General features: G+C 47.9%; 1 protein-coding gene across 2 annotated transcripts in view; it reads left to right on the forward strand.

Moving 5' to 3' along the window:
* STARD9 (StAR related lipid transfer domain containing 9) overlaps positions 1-20,788 on the forward strand; it is a 136,083-nt gene that overhangs the window by 96,403 nt on the left and 18,892 nt on the right. For both annotated transcript variants that reach the window (XM_073876879.1, XM_073876880.1), the window contains 4 exons: positions 1,354-11,592; positions 11,779-11,976; positions 12,388-12,571; positions 12,940-13,077. In XM_073876879.1, coding sequence (XP_073732980.1) covers positions 1,354-11,592; positions 11,779-11,976; positions 12,388-12,571; positions 12,940-13,077 — 10,759 coding nt within the window. The remainder of the gene's footprint in view (positions 1-1,353; positions 11,593-11,778; positions 11,977-12,387; positions 12,572-12,939; positions 13,078-20,788) is intronic.

The following is a 20,788-nucleotide window of genomic DNA, read 5'->3' on the forward strand; positions in this document are numbered from 1 at the left end:
GGAAAGATTTGCTTACTCCTCTCTTCTCCACTTTTTCCCTCTTTTGACTGCTCTTCTTTCTCTGTAGGTGAGATCTTCTAAGACTCAGGCTTTTACCTTCTCCCATTCTGAGTGGCAACTCTTGCTGCTTTGGTGATATCTTCAAAGTGAGAATCTCAGCCTCATTTTTCACCTGCTCTTTAGACACTGGCTATCCACGTATATCTCCTTGTGTTTGTCCTGCCACTGCCTCCATCTCATCTCCCCTCACACCAGACTCGGTTCCCACAGGCTTCCTCCGTCTCCCTCCTGCCTGTCCTGCCACCTCAAGTGAGCTTCCTAACCTTAAGCGAGTGGAACACTACCTTTCTGACTCCCAGGTCCAATTTGGGATCTTCCTTGTTTTTTTTTCTCCACTCCTTTCAGTCAAGGTGAGGATGGAGTAGGGGACTGTGTCTGCTTCTTTATATCCTCTAGGCCTACCCCAGGGCCTTGCCCATAGTATGTATACAGTTCATGTCTGTTGGTTGTTTGCTCACCTCTCTGGTCTTCATAGTACTAGTCAGGCTTTTTTTTTAGACTTTTTATTAAAATTTTTCAAACATAAACTAAGTTGAGAGTATAGTACGCCTATTTCCCACATTCAGCAGTTACCAAGATTTACTATGCTTGCATTAATCTCCTTTCCGTCCTTTTTCTGATGAAGTATTTTTAAAGCACCCTCCTAGACATCATGTTATTTCTAAAATACAATGACTTTTCTTATAATCACATTGTCCTTATTCACCTAACAAAATTAAGATCAGTTATTCAATATAATCTAAAACCTAGGCCATATCAGATTTCTCTTATTGCTTCAAAAATATCTATTTACAGTTGGTTGTTCAAATTAAGACCCAAGTAGGAATCACACACTGCATGTGGTTATGTCTTTTAAGTTCCTTTTAATAATACTTTCTATTTCATTTTTATTTCTTCATATCATTTGTTAAGAGTGGATCAGTTCTGTAGAAGATGCCACTTTATAGATTTGCCTGTTTGATTCCTTGCAGTGTCATTTAGATTCTTCATACTGCCTATTAATGGAAGTTTTCCCTAAAGGCATGATTAGATTCAGATTCAGTTCAGTCTTTTTATAAGATAAAGAAATTGAGCAACAGAGTGTACCTGAGCCTCTTTGAAGCTAAGACTGTAGTCCACAGTTGCCTTTTGTACCTGTAGAGCTTTTCTCTGACCTCAAAGGCTAGAGGGGACAGTGACATTGGCCTAGTTGTTAACCTCTTTCAGAGCAAATAAGTGGGACTTTATATTCCCTCTGTGAGCAGGAAATAGGGGCCTTTTACTTTTCTAAAATGGCTTTCCTTTTCTCCACAGTATTTTCCTGAATCGGGATCCCTCCACCATGTTACCTCCTATGCCTGACCCTACGGACCAAATATCAGAGAAAATTCCATCAGAAGAGTATTTGCCCCAGGCTGCTTCTTACCCTCCAAGGACAGGACACTTCAGTAAGAATGCCCTCTATTCCTCAGGCAAGGGGTATCTCTGCACTGCCAAGGGGGCCTTGGCAAGGAAAGGAGCCTTATCCTCAGGCACCTGCCTTGCTGTGGGTTCTGAGTTTGCCAGCATCCAGGAAATGGAAAGAGTGGGTAAGCAGCCCTGTCGGATGGTGTCCCAGAGCTTAGCATCTCTGGATCATTCAGCTAACAAGCTAAAGCCAAGGGATGAGCCAGATGCATTCACCCCCTCCACCTGTACCAGGAGGGGTAGGGGACTATCAGACTCTGACCACACACGAGCAGAGTGGCGAAAAGAAGGGAACCTTGGGACCCACAGGCCTGCCAAGGGAGCCTTTTGCAGTTCCTCACATCCCTGTAGACCCAAAAAGGCATCTGGGCATAGAAAGGAAGCCAAGACTTTCTGGAAGGAATCCAAACCATCTCCTCCAAACAGGGCATCAAAAAGGCAACAGAGGGTTCTGGTCAAAGACATTGCCAAAAAGTCCTCTTGTTTGCCTCATGGCAGCCCTTTGAGGGGACAACACAGTGTGGGAGACCCAGACTCCACATCCTCACTTATAGATTTCAGCCCAAGAGTGGACCATGTAAGAGATAACGATGGTGACTTATCTGATGCAGATAGCAGTTACTCAGTGGATTCTCTCTCCTGTGTCTATGCCAAAGCCCTGATGGAACCACTGAAGCCAGAGGACCCCCAGGGGAAGGAACAGGATCTCCCAGAGCCAGAGAACTCTGAAAGTGACAACAGCCAAATATCTGAGGACTCGCTGGCTGAGAAGGGGTATGAAAGCCCACCAGACAGCCCAAGGAGTAGTTATCTTCCCAATGGCCATGGCCACCGCAGGGCCAGAGCTAGAGCCTCTCTGAGGGGCTTCACCACATCCTCAAACAGTGGACTATTCACCCAAACTCATAGGAGCTTTTCTCTGGATAGCCTGATTGATGGCAAGGAGGAACTGAGGGAAGATCAGCAAGAAGATCCTTTCTTCAGTTCAGCTGATGAGATGCCCACAGAGACTTTCTGGCACCTACAGACCTCCAGTCTGCCCACAGTGGACCAGGAGGCAATGTCCAGGCTTGGTCCCATCAGCCACGGAATAGGAACCAAGCTGGATGCTATCCTGCCAATGAGCAGTTCATTTTACCTTGGTCCCCCACCCCAGCCCCACTGTGAGCAACCTGAGTCGGAGGTAGGAGCAAGCTCCTCTGAACAGGCAAACACACTCCAAGGCCTGCAACTTTCAAGAGGGAGCCCTCTGTTGTCTATGGATTCCTGGTTTTCCTGTGACTCTAAGATCAATTCCAGCAGCCCCTCAGGAATAATGGGTTCTTTATGTCCAAGTCCAGATGTCCAGGAATCTCAGCCCCGTGGTTGGGAGAGGCCTGGACACTGGCAAAATATGGAAGAACTAAAGCCATCAGGGGCAGAAATACTCCTGCCCTATAGCTCCAAACTATCCGGAGATGGTGCTGAGCTGCCCTGCCGCGTAAGCAGTGTGTACACAATCCCTGCTTCTGATACATCCAGGCTGTCACTCTGGGGGTCTTACAGGCTTCTTCAGCCACGAGTTGCTGGCATCTTTCAGGCCAGAGGTATCCCTGACACAGCCCAGGAGGCCAACTCTGAAGCATCCAACAACTCCACTGTGTCAAGTGTTTTGGCTGCCTCTGCTGCCTCATTCACTCATGTAGGCAGTGCCCATGAGAGGGACTGGGCTGCCCTTCAGCAGAAGTACCTCCTTGAACTGTCCCATCCTGTGCTGGAGGCTGTAAGAGAACCCAGGCCAGCTTTCTCCTCCCTGGAAGAAGACTCTGCCTCCTTGACCCAAGCTTCTGGCAAAGAAACAGATACTCTATTGCCAGTTGGTTCTGGGGTATCTAGCAGTCTGGATTTCAGCAACTTTCCTATCCATTTATCCAAAATTAGGCATTTGAGAGCAGAGAAAGAACAGGACAATTTGAGTGCTGAGTTAGAAGGTACTTCAGATTTCTTTACAACTAGAGAGAAAGAGCTGAGTCACAGTGGAACTTACTCAGCAGATGTAGAATCATTGACTTCTGGAACTACAAGTGCACCAGTTTTTGCAGCAGAGAACAAGATAGCAAATTCCATGACTGAAACATGTGAAGTCAAGCAGAACAGCTTGGAAGGGTGTTCTCAGAGTAGTGGGAAACCTCGACTGATGACTTCCTCTGATGAATGTTTTTTGCAGAAGAACCCTTGTCACGGTCATGTCACCGCAGCCTCTAAAAGAAACCACTGGCCCCAGGGCTGGGCTCCTCTCAGGACAAATAGTGCAAGCCAGGAGGGGCAGTTCAGTCCCAGTGGCTACCCACCCCTGCAGGAAGAGAAGGTAGACTATCAGGAGAGCTCCAGGGAAGTGGTTGGAAGGCACCCAAGTGTTTCATTTGTGTTTCCATCAGGTCCAAAGTGGTACCCCCACTCTGCCGCCTGGAATCCGTTCCCGACTTCCTTGGAGCCACCTCCCTTGGAGACATTCTATGTGACCAAAAGCCGAGATGCCCTGACAGAAACTGCCTTAGAGATCCCGGCTTGCAGAGAATCAAGAGAGCCTTCCCCACCCCCCAGAGAAGCCTGGGGCTTTGGTCATGACCGTCAGGTTCTCCAAAATGTTTATTTGAAGAATAATTTGCCAGTGCTGTTACAAAACCAGAATTCCAAGATTGCCTCATCTCAGCAGGTCACAGCAACGAGGCCATTTGATCTGAACACCAAGGAAGTTAGCAGAGAAAGAGGAAAGTGCCCTGGAAATATTGAAGAAGAAAGCCATAATTCAGTTTATTTTTTTGTTGCTCAGAACAGACATTTTCTTTCATCTACTAGCACAAAAGTATGTGAATTTGAAAATCAAGTTGGAATTTTAAATAAACACAGTCTTTCAGCGCTTAAGGAGGGAGAAAAGGCCACTGTACAGTCCTATTGCAATGTTTACTCAAGGCATTCTAGGTCTAGGAAGCCTCTCCTTATTTGTGAGTCTGAGGCAGATGAGGAAGACGAGCAGGATCACAATGTAGTCCTAAGACAGACTCAGGCCTTTGATATGAACAGACAGTTTTCTTCTGGGGCCAGGTCTGATTTCATCTATGAAACCAATTTAGCCCTTGACAAGGACATGCTGGGGGAAACTGCTATTTCTTTGCAGTCCAGATCAGTACATCGTAGAGTAAGTGGCTCAAAGATGATGGCCCCAGATGAGAGTCCAGCCCACAAGGGTAAGAGGAAGAATGAATTTGGTCTTCTTGGGAAAGCTCTCCATTCCAAAGGCAACTCAAAAGAGTTTAAGCTTCCACAGGCAGAGTCTGCATATGAAAGATTCCAGTCAGTTACATGCTCTCAGGAAAAAAACCTGAGTGAATGTAAGGGCCCTGGAAGTTCACAAGAAATGGTAAGCCCCAAAGAAGAACCTTCTAGAAAGAAACAGAATAAAAGAGTCAATAGTGCTGAGGAAATGGCCAGGCTAATTAGGAGTGTAATACAGCTGGAAAATGGCATCTTGGAAATTGAATCCAAGCAGAATAAGCAGCTAAATGCTTCCCACACACTGGGAGTCAGTAAGGAGTTTATATTTCAGGACTTGAGGGACCAGGAGATGGCTGACCATGTCCTAAGGCCAGGCAGCTTTGGAAACCACCTGTCTTTGAAGGATCAGCCATCTTCTCCAAAACAAACAGATGATGTTACCTTTAGGGATAGCGAAGCTGGAGAAATGGAGCTTAACAGTAGCATTGGGAAAAGTCCCCAGGTCCAGAAAATCACCTTGTACCCCTTCAAGTCAAGGGAATGTGTACAAGACATTAAGTTTGCAAAAGAACACACTCACCCAGCTGTATTAGAAAGACCCTCCTGGGACACATGTGATGAAGTAGGGACATGTACAACTTGTAGAGAGTTTGCAGACACCTGTGCTGATCCAAGAACCAAGGCATCGGCTAGTGCTCTGCCATTGCAGCGGAGTGCCAAGATGTCTTCTGAGAAGGAGGGCGAGGCGGGGAATGCATCCGCAAGCCCCAGAGGGCAGCCCTGTGGCTTGGGAAGTCTCGAGGAACTGGAAACTGTGAAAAGTTTTTGGGAAAGCCAAGTTGTCAATTGTGTAAGTAGTTCTAAGCAAGAGGAGTCCAAAGTTCAAGGCAGAGTTGAGGAAATGGCTGTGCGAAGAGGAGGGAGCCTACAGGAGGAAAACACAGTGGCCTCATCAACTCAGAAACTTCCTAGCCCAAGCCAGCATTGTATGGACACATCTTCCAGCCAGGAGATTGACCCGTTGCTGAGCCAGCCAGACTCCTCTGCAGTTCTTCATGGAGACCTGAGTAATACCTTGTCCTTGAATTGTCCAAGGCTGTCAAGAGACTATCTTCATGCACGTGATACTGTAGGCATCTCTTCAGTTGACTTTGTGCTGGATCCCATAATGTTGAGAATGCCTAACAGTCCCTTGGTAACTGGAGCAGGGAGTCAGAATCAGAGTGGAGAGCCCCGAAGCCACAGTCCTCAGGGAAATGTTAGAGGGGGCTCCTCCTTGGCACACTCTGCTTGGTGTGGGTCTGTGATATCCACGGCTATGGGATCTCATGGTCAATCCCATGTATCAGAGGGCATTCCCGTGGGGGCAGAGGGCCACAGATCAGCAAGTACCCAAGACCAAGGAGGGGACCTCAGAAGCATCTCAGTGGGCTTGAGTCCCAGAGAGGGTTTTGATTCTGAAGCCGAGGCAGCTGTACAAAGAGGAACAGAAAGAACCAGTTCCCTGAACAGGGTCTCTAGCCCACTTGAAAAGGCGGCCTGCTGCCTCTTAGAAGAGGGTAATAATCAAGGCCGGCAGGCGAGGCAGAAGGCAGAGAAGGAGGCCGAGGACCTTGGTTCTCCTAGTGGTACTTTCTCAGCACCTGTGTCCCTGCCAAGGGTGCCTCACCCAGAGCGCTGTGCTCATATGTCCATGGGCCTGGTTGTGTTGGAGGAGATCAGACAAGCAAAGGCCCAGGGAAGGCAGCTTCATGACTTGGGGGCTGGAAGCAAAATTCTTCCTTACTGTGAGACTTTATTAGGACCTGAATGTTCTTCAGGGGCCCTGGGTAAGTCTCAGTGTCCACGAAGGGACCAGTTAGTATCAGACAGGACGAGGAATGAGGCTGAAGCGCAAGGATTTCAGGTGGCATCTCTCTTTGCTGAATCAGGACATCTGTTGACTAATGAGAGGAAAGTTTGTCAGGCCACACCCCTCCCTGCAGACAGCTTTCAACATCCACCCAACACGGAGGCTAAAACAGGGCCACAGCATCCCTCACAGGCTTCCTCCCATGTAGCCGCAACTCTAGGCAAAAGCCATTGTGCTGGAGAACTGAGACATTTTCTGGGAGCCGGTGAACAGTTTGTATGTCACTCTTGTTCTGAAATCAGAGAGAAAAAGAAAAAAGCAACCAGAACACCTTACTCTTCTGATCCTGTGGGCTCAGGCAGTTTTCCTTCAACAGCTGTAGGAGACAGGAGGGAAATACCAAAGAAAGTAGTGGCTCCCTTATCTTCTTGGGCCCCTAATGATGACCCTGGTGTGATTCCGTGTCGGGGAAGCCAGTTAGGTCTGTGGGACACTGCAGAGGCCATGTGCCCTGGTGGTCAGGAGCACAGCCCAGCGCATCAAGAACCTAGAATTCTAGATACCACTTGTAGAGGAGGTTCAGGTAGTTTCTTAGTGGCTGCACAGGGAGGAAAAACAACCTATTTTGAAAGTCAGCTTTTGACCTGTGACGTTCAGAATTCTGTCAGCCTCTCAGCGAGTACCCAAGACTACTCCCAATGCCTTGAGGCTTCCACTGGCTTAGAAGAAGGGAGGGCAAGTCCCAAACAGGGTACCATACTGCCTAGAGCCCTGAGGAGCATTGAACCGGAAGCTCCCTTGCAGCAGTGTGTGAAGTGGAAGGAGACTGTTGGCTGTGGGCTGGCAGAAGCCTGCAGTGCTGGCAGCAAACATCCTGGGCTGACTTCATTGCCAGATCAAAGACCTAGCCCAGGTCCTGCAGAAGTTCAGGAGGAGGCTCAGTGCAGATGCCCACAGCAGACTTCCTTTTGTGTTGTCTTCTTAGGGAACATTGAAAGCAGCAGGACTCTTAGTCCATCTGGGGGGCAGGAAGACAGCAGAACAACTCCTTGCCGACATCTGTGCAATCCTCAACCCACTGCTTCTCTTGCCTGTTTCTCCCCACCTTCCACTTTACTGTGTTATAAGGATGGTGACCTGGGAAAAGGGAGTTCCAAGGCTGCCCCACACACTCTCCAGCCACCCTGCGTAGTGCCTTCCAGAGCCTTTAGGATGGATGAGAGAGGAGAGAGCTACTCTGGGGAACTTGAAGTGCTCTTGGCACCTGGCCTTGAGCCCAAGGGCATTCACAGAGAATTTGAGCCAACAGATAGCAGCACTCGGGAGCCTTCTACTTCTGCTGCTGTCCTATCTCTGGCTCAAGGGGGTACATCCCCTTCTGCCTCGCAAGTGGGCACAAATTCACTGAGTCACTCAGGGGCTAATGGAAGCTCAAGGTCAGTAGAGGATCCTGAGAAAAAGATTGCTGAGAAGAAAGCCAGCACAGAGCTTGAGGCTGCCCTTTCCTCTGTAGGCTTGTGCTCTGAGCCACTGAGGATGTTTCAGGACAGCTCTGGAGGTGGCCAGAATGCACAAGAGTCTCAAACCAAGCCAGAACCACCTTCAACAACTGAGAGACCACACACCCTGGATTTAGGTGAAGGGTCTTTTGAGAGTGAGCTTCTGGGGGAACCACAGCATGGATGTCTAGGAAATGCAATCCAATGCCTTCCAGAAAAGCGACAACTTTCCACTAAGTCCAGAGGTCACAGTGGCTTGGATCCCCAAGCCAAGTTTGTGGCAAAGTTAAAACACATCTCCAGGCACCAAGCTGACAGTCCCTGGGAGGAGGAAGAGCAGCAGAAATACCAGGTTTCGGGTGGTGGTAAAGAACCTGCCCAGGGCAGGAATTCTCAACCTTCCCAGGAAGGTAGCTTGGACAGCTGTCAGATTAGAGATGCAGGCAGAGAGGAAGCACATGCAGCTGAGCCCTCTGTTTCTAAGATGCTCTCATCAGGCTTCAAAGACTCAGCTACCATGCCTTTGGGGCAAAGTGGAGCCCCACAGCCCATACCCATGAGCCCTGGCCTGCCCGCCTCTGGCAGGAAGCAGCTGGCTCCCCACAACGGGTGCTCACTTCCTGTGATTGCAGTCGTCTCTGGCCCCAAACACTCTAGGTCCTCCCTTAGACCACAGTTCTCTGTGGTTAGCTCTTCCCGGTCTCTTCAGGAGCTGAACATGAGTGTGGAGCCTCCTTCCCCCACAGATGAAGATACACGGGAGCCTAACATATTGTGGTTTCCACATCCCAGGGACTATTTCTCAGGTAATTCAGCAGTGAAAACATCTCTGAAAGCTGAGGGCTGTGGTCAGAAAGCCTCATCTAACTTGGACAATAGCACTGCTGATCACTGGCCCCCGAAACCTGCCACTCCTCCTTACCCAAGGTCATCAGCTCTCTCTTGCATGCCAACCCCTGATTTCATGACCTGCTGGACGTCTAGTACCCTGGAAGAGGCCTGGCAGGAAAGTCCAGCGAGACCAGTTGGCCAGGCCAGGCCAGAAAAGTGGCGTTCCAAAGCAGACAAAGGAATGTTACACTTTGACTCCAGTGACATCAATCCCTATATCCTATCCTCCAGTCCAGAGAGGCCTGTGCAGATCGGCTGGAAGGAGTATGTGTTTGGCAGTGCAGTGGATGTCTCCTCTGGCCAGACACCCCAGGGCCTGATACCATCAAACATGGCCCATTGTTCAAGCATGGACAATGGCCTAGAACGCCAGAACTCTCCACTCTATTCCCACCTCAGCAGCTGTGCCAATGCCCGGGACCTGTCGAGCCCACACAGCATTGGAAATGCCCAGGGTTCACGTGAGGCCTCGGAAGTACGGGGTTCCTTGTGTGCCTTGGGGAACCTCCACATCCTGAACAGCCCTGAAGGAGCAACCCCCAGTAAGGGTCCTGACAAGAGAGCCCAGTTCCCGGGCACCCCTGATGAAGCAGGCTGGCTGAGGAGTGAGCCCCTCTTGGCTGAAGGAAGTGCTGCAGATCCAGTGGATGAGATTACGCTGCTGTATCCGTCAGAGGCGGGTGGTCCTGTGGGACAGTCCAGGATGGACACCTCGGAGCAGGGCACACAGACCCTGGGGTGTAGTCTCTGCTGGAGCTCTACCGACATCTCCTCTCCTCAGCCAGAAACCAGTGCAGTGCCAGTCTCTGGTCTGGTCTCCTGGACCAGCATGCATAATCTGTCTCTCCACCTCTCACAACTGCTGCACAGCACCTCAGAGCTGTTGGGGAGTCTCTCACAGCCAAGTGTGGCTGAAAAGGAACAGAACATCAAGAGGGAGACCCCAGATGAGGTGACCCAGGCCCTTATGATAGACGGCTGCACTCAGACCACCATGGACAAGTGTATCCAAACTGACCTGGCTTTACCACCTCTGCACTTTCAGGCCCCAGAGGCCAACCCTCAGGAGGTCAATGTGGTCCTTGAAGTGCTGGGCTCAGATATTCCCACCATGTCTCAAGAGCAGAGATATGTCACAGGGATGCTTCAGAAGATAGAGGCAGAGGAAACAGCATGGAAAATGGCAGAACCTTCAGAACTTCAGGAAGAAAGCACCCACTGCAGGCCCCAGAGCCTTCCAGCACCCCCATCCCACTTGAGGTTTCAGAAAGCTCACTTTGGGCAGAACCTCCCTTCTGTGAGCCCTCAGGCTTCCCCTGATGCCTCCCTACCTCCCAGCTCCCAGCCAGAGGAATCCTCTGGACTGGCTGTTGGTAGCCCGAGCCTCAGTGGCTCCCAATCCCCAGAGCCCTGCCCCAGTGCTGCAGAGTCCATCAGGGATCCTAAGATTGAGACGGAGCTGGGCACCATGGGTATGTTGTTGGTGGAGAGGGCCTCCTCCCCAATCCTCACACTTAGTGCCAGCACCCAGGGGTTGGGGTTCCCTGCAGACTCTTTGTCACTCACAGCCACCTCAGCTTGTCCTCTTGAAGGCCACCAGGAGCTTGTCTCCAGCCCAGACCTTCTCCTTGACACCTCCAGGCCTCCAGTGGATAATCATTCTCAAACCACTGAGGAGTCAGGTGGCTCCCAGAGAGTGGGGGCTCTGTGTGGGGAAGGCAAGCGTCCCTTAGAAAGGAATGATGGCAGGTCATTCCTTGAGGTAAGCTCGCCAGGCAGCCCACCACAGAGCCCGAAACTCCAAGTCTGTTTGTTAGAGCAGCCGCCTCTGCAGCTTCAGCCCAGGACTACCACCTTGGTCCAAAGTGGACTGCCACCACCCTCCCTGACGAACAGGGGCCAGAGGCTGGCTGATGGCTTTGTGCCAGAGGACCTGGCTTCCTTGGGGTCTGGCCCAGTGAGGAGTAGGGGGCCAAGTCAATGGCAGAGCAAGACAGAAAATGGGGGTGAGAGTTCAGCATCTCCGATGGAGCCACAGCCCACTCTGGACTTCTCGCCTTCAAGGGGAGGCCTCCGGCCCCTCAGCCCCTGCCCTGTCTCTGAGTTGACTGATAGAGCAGGGCTCCAGGGTTCCACTTTGGGCCCGACCAACGCCTGCCAGTCTGAGGTGCTGCTGCGCTCTGGTTCCCAGGTGTGCATGGCCCCTGAGCCCCAGCATCACGGCCTGAGGGACTTCCCAATGCATAACAAATTTACTCATTGGCATGGGGTTCAGGATGGCTCTCCTGGGGGGCTAGGTGTGATGGAGTCACTGGGGACCAGATGTGATATGAGCTCTGGAGATCAGGGACAGAAGACCCTACAACCTCCTGATGACCAGAGCCAGGATCCTCAGTGGTCCCAGAGGGAGCCAATCCCCCTGCAAGTTGGGGCCCAGAACCTCTCACTCAGCATGGAACTCACAGAAGCGAAACTGCACCACGGCTTTGGGGAGGCAGATGCCCTACTGCAGGTGCTACAGAATGGGACAGGGGAGGCGCTCGCTGCTGAAGAGCCTGTGCGGTCTGCCTGGGAGGAGCTCTATGCCCGGTAAGGGCCCCCAGCCTGGTGGGGTAGGGCAAGAGGTGGGCTGAAAGAGAATCAGAGAAGGCTAATAGCTGGCTGTCCCTTTTTCCCCTGCTAAGCTCTGGGATCTTCTGGGGATCAGAGGTAGATCTTAAGATGGAGAGGGGCATTCAGGGCCAGCTTAGGTGAATCAATCACATTTTGTCTCAGGCAAAAACAAACCATTGAGACCCTCCGGAGAGAGCGGGCTGAACGACTTCAGAACTTCCACTGGACACAGAACCTCGGTCCCCAGAAGCAAGTGAGCCTCCTGCCCAACAGAGATCTCCCCACCCGGGACCCTGACCTGCCCAGCAGGCGCCGAGAGTACCTGCAGCAACTGAGGAAGGATGTTGTGGAGACCACCAGGTAAGAAGGGTGGACCCAGAACCCCGCAGAGAGCAGGTTGTCTATAGGGTGAGAGGGCCGTGGGGAGCAGGGCCTGGAGAAGGGAGGCTGCAGCTTCCTTTGACAGGAGTGATTCCAAGAGTAGGTCCTACACTCCTGTGGGCAAGTGGAGGTGACCGTGGGAGAATGGGGCAAGGGAAAGAGGAGGATGTGGGAGGGAATAAGTTGGGGCAGAGGTAATGGGAGAGGGTGGGCAGAGTGGCTGTGACCTACCATGTAAGACAGTAGGCCTGAGTCTCAAAATGGGTTGTAAAACCAAACTGTAGGCAAAGAGAGGATGGTGTTGAATAGGTCTGGGACGAGCAGGCCAAGGCTGTCACCCACCTACCCACAATGTTAGAGGGCGTCTCTCTACCCTGTGGTTTTCCTCAGGAGCCCAGGGTCGGCATCGCGGTCTGCTCACCCTGCCTCTGACATAGCACTGATGCTGCAAGAATACCAGCGTGCCCGAGAGGAGGCCAAGGTGGAGATTGCCCGGGCCCGGGCCCGGCTACGGGAGCAGACTGAGCAGGAGAAGCTGAGAATCCGCCAGCAGATCATCTCCCAGCTGCTCAGGGTGGGGAGTGGGGCAAGCCAGTGATGCCAGGGTAGGCCTGGAGCCTGCGGCAGCTGTCAGACTGGGTCAACTTTCGCTGGGGCTGCCTCTGAGTCAGGATGTGGCATTTGGAGGAAGGTGCTGGACTCTTAGTACCAGCTCAAAGCTGGGCTCACTCTTTTTACATGTCATCCTGCTCTGACCACTCCTGTCCCCAGGCCAGAGTCCGGGAGGAGGCAGCTTTGGTTTTTAGCTGGGGTCGGCATGTGGGGAGGCGTGAGGGTTTCAGGGTGAGATGGCAGGTGCTGGGAGGTAATGGGCGCTGGGGAGGTGAGAAGGGGTGGTGTTAGGGGAGGAGTGGGTAGGGTACACTACCCTGTCCTTCTCAGGAAGAAGAAAAGCTGCACACCGTGGCCACATCCAGCTCCCTGTGTACCAGCTCCAGTGGAAGCCTCTCCTCTGGTGTTACCTCCGGCTACAATAGCAGCACAGCCTTGCCAGACCAGCTCCAGTCCCCGGACAGTGTGGTGAGTAGGCAGATGCTAGCAATGAGCCAGGGGGCAGACCAGAGGCAAGAGTTGGGGCAGGAAGTTCTCCCTCCTGGAGGCCACTGCTGACATGAGCCCTTTTCGTGGATGATAGATAGCCTTTGGTTTTCCCTTTAGTTTTGTCTCCCACTCCCTGTTTATTCATCCAACAAGTGTTTATTTTGTAGGTAGTATTTTAGGCACTGGGGGTATAGCCGTGAGCAAAACCATTCTTGTCCTTAAGCCTGTGAGAGGGCTAAGTACAGCTTAGTTTGTGATTATTTAATCAGCATCATAGTAAGTTATATGAAGAAGGGGTTCTAAGCCAACATAGAACGGAATCTAATCTAGTCTGGTAGGTCAGCAAAGATGGTCTGGAGAGGGTGCCTTTAAACTGCCATCATGGGGGTGAGAGGCAGTGAGCGGAGAAGAGCTTAGTGCTGGGGTGTCAGGCGTCAGGAGAGATGGGGTGGGAGCACAGTCTCCCAGGCGGAGGGCTTGGCAAGTGAGGCTCTGAGGGAGGAAGAGTTGGAGGAACTGGAAGAAGGCTGGTGTGGCTGGACAGCAGTGAGACAGGAATGACTTGAGGAAGGACCAGGAAAGGGAAAATCACATAGACTCTATTGAGAATTCTGGCCCTTTTTGGATCCATGTGCTCATGTTGCTTCCCAGAAGTTGCTGTAAAGCTTTGAAGCAGGGGAGCAGGACGATGAGGTTACAGGAGAAGGGGGCAGAGCAGCTGTGGGTAGAGCCGTTGATGACCATGGCAGAGCCCAGTGAGAGGTGCCCCTCGCCTGGCCAGGAGCCCTGCCGGTGGAGACGAGCACAGAGGGTGCCGTGGACAGAGAGCATTCCCAGGACGCAGGAGCCCATGGCCTGTGAGGAGGGGACAGGGTGGAGCTGGGGACAGCACACACTTCTGGCTTGAGCAGCTGAAGGGGCCGTGATGGCAGCAGCGTGTGGAGCCCTGGAGGACAGGTTTTGTGGGGAAGATCGTGAGTCTGGTTTTGCACTTCCTGGGTTCGTAGTGCCTGTGAGAAATCTGAGGGGAGCAGTTGGAAATACAGATCTGGAGCTTAGAGGTAAGATCTGGCTGGGGATAGAATATTTGAAATTTGTTTTCTATTAAACTTCACATAGTAAAAACAATAGTATTCAGACAGTAGCAGAGGACATACGATGGCAAGTTCGTCTTTCAGTCTCCTGTTTGCCCTCCCCAGGAGCAACCACACAGCAGTATGGTGTATATTTCCAGAGGCATTCTGGAATACATTCTATGTTTTAATATCTATAAGAATGTGCAAATCTTTTTCTTTAAATTTTCTTCTTATATGTATTTTTTCTTTCTATTTAAAATTTTTTTATATTTTTGTTATATAGATATATTTTAACTTTTTTTTGAGAAGGTGTGTATATTTCTATTTTTTTTTTTAAAGATTTTATTTATTTGAGAGAGAGAGAATGAGAGAGAGCATGAGAGGGAAGAGGGTCAGAGGGAGAAGCAGACTCCCTGCTGAGCAGGGAGCCCGATGTGGGATTCGATCCCGGGACTCCAGGATCATGACCTGAGCCGAAGGCAGTCGCTTAACCAACTGAGCCACCCAGGCATCCCGGTGTGTATATTTCTAAAGCACATGAATGGCAGCATACTGTACCTGCTTTGTCCCTTTACATCCTGAAGAATGTCTTTTGGTCAGCACTGCACACCAGCAAATCTGCTGCTGACTTATCCTTTCTAACAGCTGAAATAGTGTTTCCTTTTTCTCTTTGCATGTTTTTAAATGTAATGTTTTGCATAGATAATCTATTCATATGGTATTTCTACCATTCATGTGGTAGAAAAGACAAAAAATGTAGACATCTATGAAGGTATATAGGGAAGTACCTGTTCCTCTTGCCTGAGAACCTGGTCGTCCTCCTCTCCCCACCCAAGGAGACAGTGCTGCCGTGCAGGGGGGCTTGACTTCAGTCTTTTGCTGTTATGTATGAACAGTGCTGCAATAAGTAACCTTGTGCGTGTATCATTCCACACATGTGCAAATATATCTAGAAGTGGACTCATACAGAGTATATGTATTTGAGATCTTAATATTGACAAGTTTTACCTCACAGATATACCAATTTATACTCCCACCAGCAATAGGAGAGATACACCTTCCCCCCACACTCTCACCAACATGTTATCAAATGTTTGAATTTTTGCTAAGCTATCTGTTCATATCTTTGGCTCATTTCTCTATTTTTTTCTTACCGATTTCTTTTTTTTTTTTAAAGACTTTATTTATTTATTTAAGAGAGAGAATGAGAGAGAGAGCACGAGAGGGAAGAGGGTCAGAGGGAGAAGCAGACTCCCTGCCGAGCAGGGAGCCCGATGCGGGACTCGATCCCAGGACTCCAGGATCATGACCTGAGCTGAAGGCAGTCGCTTAACCAACTGAGCCACCCAGGCGCCCTCTTACTGATTTCTGGAGTTCTTTGGCAAGCTAGCCCTTTGCCTGATAGGAATTATATTTGTCCCAGTTCTTGGTTCTCTTTTGACTTTGCTTATTGTGTTTGGAGCCATTCAGAAGTTTTTATTTATCAGTTTTCCTTTTAAGTGTCTATGTTCTGATCATAATTAGAAATGCATTCTTCATTCCAAAGTTACGAAGAATTTCTCCTGTGATATCTTCCGGAAATTATATAGTTTAATTTTTCATGTTTAAATCTTTGATTCAAAAAAATAAAATAAGTCCTTGTTAACTTTGTGTGTGTGTGTGTGTGTGTGTGTGTGTGTGTGTGTGTGTGTGTGTGTGTGTATAGTATAAGGTGGGATCCAACTGTATTCTTTCTAGATGGCTATCAAGTTGTCCCTTTAACATTTGATAGTTCCTCTGGATAGCTCATCTCTGCTTCATCAGCTTAAGATGCCAACTTTTCTTATATGAGGCTTATAATGTGTTTTACTACCTCTTCTTTTTCTGACCTTTTTTTCCCCTTAAGATTATTTGAGAGAGAGCAGAGCAAAAGAGAGAACATGAGTGAGGGGAGCAGCAGAGGGAGAGGGAGGAGCAGACTCCCTGCTGAGCAGGGAGCCCAATGTGGGGCTTGATCCGAGGACCCTGGGACCATGACCTGAGCTGAGGGCAGACGCTTAATGGACTGAGCCACCCAGGCGCCCTTTCTGAGCTTTTCTAGAGTATTTTTTCTTGTTTACTTTTTATATGGAAATTTAGAATTAGCTTAACTAGTTCATTTATAAAAACTTGTTCATGTTTTTAATGGGACCATGTTAAATTTTTAAACTGACTTAGGGAGAAATCTCATCTTATGCTGTGGAATTTCCTAACCAATAACATAGTAAGGTCCAGCCACAACCTTTTTGTGTTTCAAATTTCCTTGACATGTCTCTCAATTTCTTATGAGATTTATTCCTGTTTTTTTTTTTTTGTTACTGTTATAATTGTGTTTTATTTTTTTGGTTACTGTTGTTCTGCCTTTATATCTTCTGTCTGGTTGTTATTTGTATGTATGAAAGGCACTGATGTGTGTTAATTTTGTGTCCATATTGTTTTTTGGTCTGTCCTCTAGATCTGCACTAATACAGTAGACACTACCATAGGTAGCTATCTTATTTTAAATTTAAATTAATTAGGGGCACCTGGGTGGCTCAGATGGTTAAGCGTCTGCCTTCGGCTCAGGTCATGATCCCAGGGTCGTGGGATCGAGCCCCACATTGGGCTCCTGGCTCAGCAAGGAGCCTGCTTCTCCTTCTCCCTCTGCCTCTCTCCCTGCTCAGGCTCTCTCCTCTCTCTCTCTCTATCTCTGTGTCTCAGAGGAATAAATAAAATCTTTAAAAAAAATAAAAATTTAAATTAATTAGAATTGAATCATAGCTTTTGCTCTTAAGTCACCCTAGCCACATTTCACATGCTCAATAACCACATGTGGCTAGTGGCTACCATACTGTATAGCCCTGCCTTAGATTTTTTTCAGGTATATAACCACCTAATCTGCAAGTAGAGATGGTTTCACCATTTCCTTTCTAATTTTTTTTCAAAGATTTTATTTATTTATTTGAGAGAGAGAGAATGAGAGATAGAGAGCACAAGAGGGAAGAGGGTCAGAGGGAGAAGCAGACTCCCTGCTGAGCAGGGAGCCCGATGTGGGACTCGATCCCGGGACTCCAGGATCATGACCTGAGCTGAAGGCAGTTGCTTAACCAACTGAGCCACCCAGGCGCCCTAATTTTTTTTTCTTCTTTATTTTCTTCTTCTTTTCTAATTGCATTACCTAGTATTTCCAGCATAAATAAAGTCATAGTGATGACAGTGAGTATCCTTGTCTTCTTCCAGGCTTTAGTGGGAATGCTTCTAGTGTTTCTCCATGTAAGCTGGATGCTAGTTTTTGAGCTGAGCTAGATACATTTTTCAATACTAAGTAAGTATCTATTCCTATTTTACAGAGCATTCTTACATAGAATGGTTATTTCAGTCTTTGGAGATGATCATCTGATTGATGGGATAATATTGAACCATTCTTGCATTCTGGAATCAATCCTATAATACATTGTATACTTATGCATATGCTGTATTATTTTAATGTGCTGTCAGAGTCTATTTGCTATTTATTCAGGATTTTGCATCAATATTTATGTTTTTTCCCTTTATGTTTTTGCAATATGTTTCAGGTATGGTTATCAGTGTTATATTTCTTTTATAGGAATAAAATGTTCAGGAATAAAAAGTAATGGAATTTTATACCTATTAATTGTCAAAAATTAGAAAGTCAGATGTTGGCAGGACTTTTGGGGAAATAGGAGCCTTTATAGGTTCTTATGATCCAGCAGTGCTTGCATAGTTTATTAAAGACATGTATTTATTAAAGCATTATTTGAAGTGATGAAGAGTTGGAAACCATTTGAGAATCCATCATGGGGAGAGTGGATAGATAAAACGTGGTTGATACAGGGCGCCTGGGTGGCTCAGTTGGTTAAGCATCCGATTCTTGATTTCTGCTCCATTCATGATCTCAGGGTTGTGAGATCCGCTCTGCCCTGGGCTTGGAGCCTGCTTGAGATTCCCTCTCTCCCTCTGCAAACGCCACCCCCACCCCAGTACATGCTTGCTCTCTCTCTGAAAAAAAGAAAAAGAAAGTGGTCTGATGAGATCAGGAGTTGATAAACAAGGCTCTTTGGCCAGATCTGGCCCTCTGCCTATTTTGGTAAATGAAGTTTTACTGGAATATTGCCTTGCCCATTTATTTATGTGTTGTCTGTGATGGTGTTTATGTTACAATGGCAGAACTGAGTAGATGAAACTACTCAAATGGTCCACAAAGCCTCAAATACTGTCTAGACCTTTACAGAAAAAGTTTGCCAATCCCTGGTTTAGATTTTTCCATTTCTTCTGGAGTCAGTTTTGATCCTAATTTGTTAATTTCTGCTTTAAAAAATTAATTCCTTTTTCTTGTGATAATTTCTAAGTCTTGTGGTCAGTAGGTTTGTAGAATGTATTTGCTATTTTCTCATGATTAGATTGAAGTTATGCATTTTTGGCAAGAATACCACAGAAACGATGTGCCCTTCTCATTTTCGGTTGCCAGTTAAAGCAAAGAAAAACACAGGACGTCAGTTAGAGTTTTAGACAAACAACAAATGATATGGTTGTGTAAGTATGTCTCCTGCAACTGCCTTACCCTTAGTGCTTTATATCAGAGGGTGCATGATATCAGTATGTCTTATTAGTGGTGTTAACCTTGAAGTTACAATGATGTCTGGGAGCTGTCCACTGAAAGTTACTGTTTTTCTCTTTATAATTAATAAACATTTGGCAGAGATACTTTTTTTTTAAAGATTTTATTTATTTATTTAATTGACAGAGAGAGACACAGCAAGAGAGGGAATGCAAGCAGGGGGAGTGGGAGAGGGAGAAGCAGGCTCCCGTGGAGCAGGGAGCCCCATGCAGGGCTTGATCCCAGGATCCTGGGATCATGACCTGAGCAGAAGGCAGATGCTTAGTGACTGAGCCACCCAGGCGCCCCTCTTCTACCTTTATTAATTGAATTTTTCTGTAAGGAAGTATTATTCTTCTTTCCCTATTTATTCAGTCATTTACTTTGTTCAGTTTGGACTCATAAATATGTTATTCTGTGGGTTATAATCTACTATCATTTTTTTAAAAGATTTTATTTATCTGACAGAGAGCAAGCGAGCACAAGCAGGGGGAGGGACAGAGGGAGAAGCAGACTCCCCGCTGAGCAGGGAGCCCAATGTGCGGCTCCATCCCAGGACCCTGGGATCATGACCTGAGCTGAAGGTAGATGCTTACCAACTGAGCCACCCAGGTGCCCCTCTAATACTATCATTATTAATTTCATTGCTCAGATTGTACCAGTTTTCCTTATTTGGAGTTCTTTCACATTGAGTCTTGTGCCCTTATAATATGTCCCTCCTTTTTTTGAGCACTTCCTTTAATTCATTTATTCTTTTGTTGTTATAATTCATTGGCTTTTAGTACATTCACAGAGTTATGTATCCATCACCACATTCAAATTTTTTTTTTAAAGATTTTATTTATTTATTTGACAGAGAGAGAGCAGGAACACAAGCAGGGGGAGTGGGGGAGGGAGAAGCAGGCTTCCCGCTGAGCAGGGAGCCCGATGTGGGGCTCGATCCCAGGACCCTGGGATCATGACCTGAGCCACCCAGGTGCCCCACCACTATCAATTTTAGAATATTCTCATTACCCCAGAAAAAATCCCCATGGCCATTAGTCATCACTCCCCAAACCCATCATCCCCTAGCCCTGGATAAGCACTGCTTTCCACCTCTATGATTTGCCTGTTCTGGACATTTCATAAAATGTAATCATGTAGTATGTGGTCCTTTGTGACTGGCTTCTTTCACTTGGCATAATGTTTTCAGGGTTGTATTAATTTCCTAAGGTTGCTGTAACAAATTACCAACAGGGTGGCTTAAAACAACAGAAATTTATTCTCTCATACTTCTTAAGGCTAGGAGTCTGAAATGATAGCATCGACATGGCTATGCTTCCTTTGAAAGCTCTGGGGGAAGAATCTGTTTCATGCTCCTCTCTGGGCTTCTGGTAGTTGGAGGCAGTCCTTTCCTGGCAACTGTATCACTCTGACCTCTGCCCCTGCCATCACATGGCTTTCTCTCTGTATCTCTCGGTTGTCTTCACTGCTCTTCTTAAAGGACACTAGTCATTGGATTTGGGGCCCACTCTAATCCAGTATGACCTCATTATAACTTGATTATATCCAGTGTAATCCAAATAGGGTCACACTTATAGAGACCAGGGGTTAGGACTTAAGATGTATCTTTTTTTGGAAGACAGTAACTGAACCCACCAGGGTTCATCCAAATTGTAGCATGTATCAGACATCATTCCTTTTTATGACCAGTAATAACACATTGTGTGAATAGGTCACATCTTAATCATTCATTCATCAGTTGATGGACATTTAGATTTTCTTCCACTTTGCCTATTCTGAATAATGCTGCTGTGAACATGCACATAAAAGTTTTTCTATGGGAACTGTGTGTTAGGTCTGTGGGAAAGAGCTACAAGACATCTGTCTGCTATAAAACTATGTGAAAGACTTAATAGATTTTTTAAAATCTAGGTATGGGTGTATCCCAACAGTCTGTACAATTCTAGGGTGTGATAGTTTAGGGGTGAATAGGATTTGAACTCATTCATGTTTAGAG

This window comes from Callorhinus ursinus, unplaced genomic scaffold (assembly GCF_003265705.2).
Source record: "Callorhinus ursinus isolate GAN/ISIS: 27379988/994484 unplaced genomic scaffold, GSC_fseal_2.0 scaffold25, whole genome shotgun sequence".
Classification (NCBI taxonomy): Eukaryota; Metazoa; Chordata; class Mammalia; order Carnivora; family Otariidae; genus Callorhinus; species Callorhinus ursinus.